At 41.7% G+C, this 4429-nt stretch overlaps 2 protein-coding genes across 2 annotated transcripts; one reads left to right on the forward strand and one right to left on the reverse strand.

Annotated features, from left to right (window-relative positions):
- LOC108366133 (cuticle protein 38-like) lies at window positions 1–783 on the forward strand. Its single transcript, XM_017620443.1, has 2 exons — window positions 1–67; window positions 166–783. Exons 1-2 carry the CDS (start codon window positions 56–58, stop codon window positions 664–666), a joined length of 513 nt encoding a protein of 170 aa, XP_017475932.1. The 5' UTR covers window positions 1–55; the 3' UTR covers window positions 667–783.
- A 1864-nt stretch (window positions 784–2647) lies between these two features.
- Window positions 2648–3308, reverse strand: LOC108366135 (uncharacterized). The gene is made up of 2 exons (XM_017620445.1): window positions 3247–3308; window positions 2648–3171 (listed from the first exon to the last, which is right to left on the reverse strand). Exons 1-2 carry the CDS (start codon window positions 3256–3258, stop codon window positions 2743–2745), a joined length of 441 nt encoding a protein of 146 aa, XP_017475934.1. The 5' UTR covers window positions 3259–3308; the 3' UTR covers window positions 2648–2742.
- Between the last annotated feature and the right edge of the window lie 1121 nt (window positions 3309–4429).

The following is a 4429-nucleotide window of genomic DNA, read 5'->3' on the forward strand; positions in this document are numbered from 1 at the left end:
AACAACTTTCTCACAGTCAATACAGACCTACAAGTAACAAAATCCAAAAATCAAAATGTTCAAGTTGGTAAGCATTTGCAAAAGGATATACTGATTTTAAATTTAAATTCGCACAGGTTGTGGATTTCCTTTTTGTCTGAATTAAATATCCTTTTCTTCAACCAGGTGGTATTGTCTGCTCTCCTCGCCGTAGCTGCTGCTGCTCCCCATGTCGTCCAAACGCCAGTTGTCTATTCGGCGCCCGCAGCCGCTGTTGCCGTTCAAGAGAATGTTCTTGCCAAAGTTGGCTCTGTGGTGAAGAGTGTGCCCACCGCGGTCTCACACCAAAGCTCCACTGTTGTGCACAACTCGGCTGTCTCTGTTGAGGATGTCGTTGCTCCAGCCGTGAAGACTACCTACTCTGCGCCTGTTGTTGCTGCTGCTCCAGTTGTGCACTCGGCTCCAGTTGTGCACTCTGCTCCTTTGGTACACTCAGCTCCAGTTGTGCACTCCACCTACGCTGCTGCTGCTGCTCCAGTTGTTCACTCTGCTCCTTTGGTGCACTCAGCTCCAGTTGTCCACTCTACCTACGCTGCTGCTGCTGCTCCTTTGGTGCACACCACCTATGGTGCTGCTGTGGTTGCTGCTTCTTCTCCACTCACCTACACCGCCCACGGTCTGTGGTAAGCGAATTTGAAATTTAATGACCGGAATGTTTGGCAACGGATTGAATTGTGGATTAAAGTTGGACGGCTAAATTGAGAATTTTGTGATTTTTAGTTTTGTAAATAAAATAAAGCAAATTTAAAGGAACACATTTTTTATTCACAACTGTACAGTTCATATGTGTTTCTTGGAAAGGCATAAAACTTTTGTTCTCTTCACTTGGGCGTCAACACCAAAATGCTGTTGAAGGAGAAATGTCGTTGACTTCAAAAAAACTGCTGAATGCCGTCGATATATTAACGATAAGGCTGAAATATCACGCAACAGGGATATAAGGTATAAACTTGGTATCTCCCTTAAATTATGAAAACTTCTACTAAATTCAAAAAAACAAGTCATAGAAATTGTAAACAAAAGATGTCAAGTGAAACCAACGTCGTCTTATTACCAAAATATTCATCAAGCTTCTGATGGTGGCTTCAATTGCCGAAGGTTGGAGTGCTATTATAACTGCTTGCCAACCAAAGAATGCCAGGTCATGGTCAGATGCTTCATTACCAGGCATACCTGAGTGACCTGGTACACAAAGTGAAAAAAGGTCCTGATGTTTTCGAACATAATTTGGTCGAGACTTACATGACCAAATTAATTTGGAAGTAGTTAGAAGGCTAGCCTTGTGTGCAGCGTACCTGTCCCAAGAGACATGGAAGCCCCTACCTCCCCACATATTTTCCACATCGCTGTCCTTGGCCTTGAGGATTGCAAATACCTCGGTTTGAAATAACCAGGCATACATATTTATTGCTTTAGAGAAAATTGAAGAAAATACCCTTTAACTTTATCATAGATTCCAGATCCTATCCCTGTGGCAGTGGTGGAGCTATCAGTAAATATCCAACAATGTGTAAGCAAGAGCTCAGTGCATGGGTTCAGTGCACGCAATTAACCTCAGGGAACTCAACATTATGCATAGAATATCCTCAGCAAAAGTAATGGTGGCGTACTATTCTGGATGATTGAAGTTGTGTCCAGATCTTTGCCACCAACAATTGTCGCCTTGCTGCACTCATTATCATACCAACGTCCATTTCCTGCCTGGCCTGCGGTTAGCCTATAGCACCTACCCACGTATAAAGGTGCAAGGGTTATGGCAAGTGTTTCATAGACTGTCCCTGCAGTTTGGCAAGAATATTTTCTACGGTATTGCTTGAGAGTCCGTAGATATGCTTACATTGCCAAAATGCCACCAAGGCTTTTCAGGTTTTATGCTAAACGTGAAACTTCCATGAAAGTTTGGTATCCAGAATTACCCGTAGACATGGGTCCCCTTTGCATTTCACGTGCTGATACTCACCTTTTTATGCTGGGCGTTAGCATCGCAATACAAGATAAAAACCAATATTTCACTTGAAGCCGTATTGCACAAAACCAGCCACCTTCCTATGGAAAGTATGCGAAGGCAACAAAAAAGTATTTACATCTGTTCACCCATTCCATTGCCCCTGAAGCTCAGTGTTTTAGCAACCAATTCATGATAGCAGAATACTCGCGGCCACTGTAAAATGGGAGGACACTGTGAGACAAGCCCTCGGTCTAACCAAGTTTTCGTCCAATAGCAAATAGAATGCTGAGCCCACGTAAGCCAGCCAATCAATATACGATCTTTTTCAACACCTAGTACCCCTGAAAATGAAAAATGAAAAAAAAACTTTATTTACGGAATACGAAGATCGAATTTAGGGCTTTAGAAATCGATTACTAAAGGTTGTGTGACATTGTTCGACGACGTCCTGTTGAAATCAAAAGTCGTTCAAGCCGGTATCAATATACGCATAATTTGAATAACCACAGGAATATAATTTTGGGAATAAGCGCAAGGTCCCAGTCGACTTTAAACAAATTCGCGACAAGTTCCAGTAATCAGTTTTAGCAAAATAAAATCACAGCCATTTTCGTTTATGTACGGCATATAATTTGTTTATTTCTTCGTAATTTCGTCAGTTCTTCAATAAATAAATAAACCAAAAAAAAAATCAATTAAAATAAATTTTCTAAAAAACAGGCAGTCCAACTAAATTCGTCTAAATCTCAGATCGTTTACCACAAGCCAGTGGCGGTATAGGTGAGTGGTGAGGCAACATGCAACTGGGTCAGTGGAGCGGAGTAATGCGCAACTGGAGCATGATGCAACAGTGGGGCAGCGGCAATGTGATGAACAGGAGCAGAGTGCAGCTGCACTGCTGCCGGAGAAACAGCAGTCTTCAGCACAGTCGGGGGGGCAGCCACAACACTAGTTCTCACAGCTGGTGCAACAATATCCTGAACAACATGCGCCGAGCTATGCACAATCGATTGACTTTGATGGGAGACGGCAGTGGGGATGCTCTTCACCACTGAGCCCACTTTAGTCAGAACGGGTTCATGAACGGCAATAGTGGCGGAGGGTGCCGCCGAGTACACCACTGGATGGGATTCGATGAGACTGGGACGAGCAGCAGCTACGACCAGGAGAGCAGACAATACCACCTGTTGAGCAAAAGTAGAAATAAAAAATTAATAACTGTATACATATTTTTTTTCTGTTTTTTCTCGCCAACTTACCAACTTGAACATTTTGAAAGGTTTTTTGTTTGTGTTGTTTGAAGGTCTGTATTGACTGAATGCGTTAAAGAACTGATACCGTTCTTCGACGCTGACGCAGTATTTATAGTGACAAACTCCCACGAAACGTATGTACGTAAATGTAATGAAACGCACGCAACGCCAATCTTTCACAGCAGCGGCTGGTGCGCTGCTCTTTCAGTGTTGTTAGCGTAGACGACGGCCTTGTGAGCAACTCATAGAGCTCCGGAATATGCGTGCCTGGAATTATGCATATGCTTGCTTGTACATGGTTACTATTTTCTGGCTTTTGTATACAAATCAATCTATTGATAGGCGTTGGTGTGCGTTCTGTGTAATCGTTAAGGCAATTAGAGCCGCCATCTGAACCAGTTTGGGTGGCGTTAATGAGACAATTTTGCTATTAACGTATTACCATACCATTGAGAAAATAAGCGTCGATGCCATTGTTTACATATTTACATACAGCGTGTGTTGTTCACCAGCCAGAAGGCTATGTATCTACATATTTGTATCCGTAATATATTCTCATATTCATACTTATGTATGTATGTACATAAATTGTACAGTACGTTCATATAATCACTATGTATGTTAGAAAACGATCACATCGGCATGCGAGCTCGCTTTACCGGCTATTCCATACTTGGTGATCGGCATCAAGGAAGCCTTGCGCAAGTAAAGTGAATTATGACTTGCATTTGCGGCCACTAACCTTTTTGATCATTAACTTTAAAATTTGTATGATTTAGACTCCCTTTCGTTGTGGATTTGAAGCATAACCTTGTACCACTGTAGTGTTGGAGGATTTACTAGTTCATGCCATGCAGGAAAACTCCTTAATAACCCTTGTGTGAATTCCTTATTTTCGAACAATTTCCGCGCCAATGAGGTAATGAGCGAGGTCCATAGTTAGAGTGTGTAGTCAAAAATGACAGTCGTCTGTATATTAGGGTGGAGCGAAAATAATAAATTTTTCTGTTTCGCAATTCGAATAGTGTGGAAACATTGTGCAAAATTATACCATTGAACTCCAGGAGCCTGAAAGTTTCGAAATATTTCTCAAATTGTGCTCCTTAAAAAAAAAAAAAAAATATATGTTTTTTGCTATTTTTTGGCCATTTAACAATTATATTCAACAATTTTATAATGAGCTCGAGGC

Source organism: Rhagoletis zephyria, unplaced genomic scaffold, assembly GCF_001687245.7.
Source record: "Rhagoletis zephyria isolate East Lansing unplaced genomic scaffold, Rhagoletis_zephyria_1.1 Rzeph_scaffold_02162, whole genome shotgun sequence".
Taxonomy (NCBI): Eukaryota; Metazoa; Arthropoda; class Insecta; order Diptera; family Tephritidae; genus Rhagoletis; species Rhagoletis zephyria.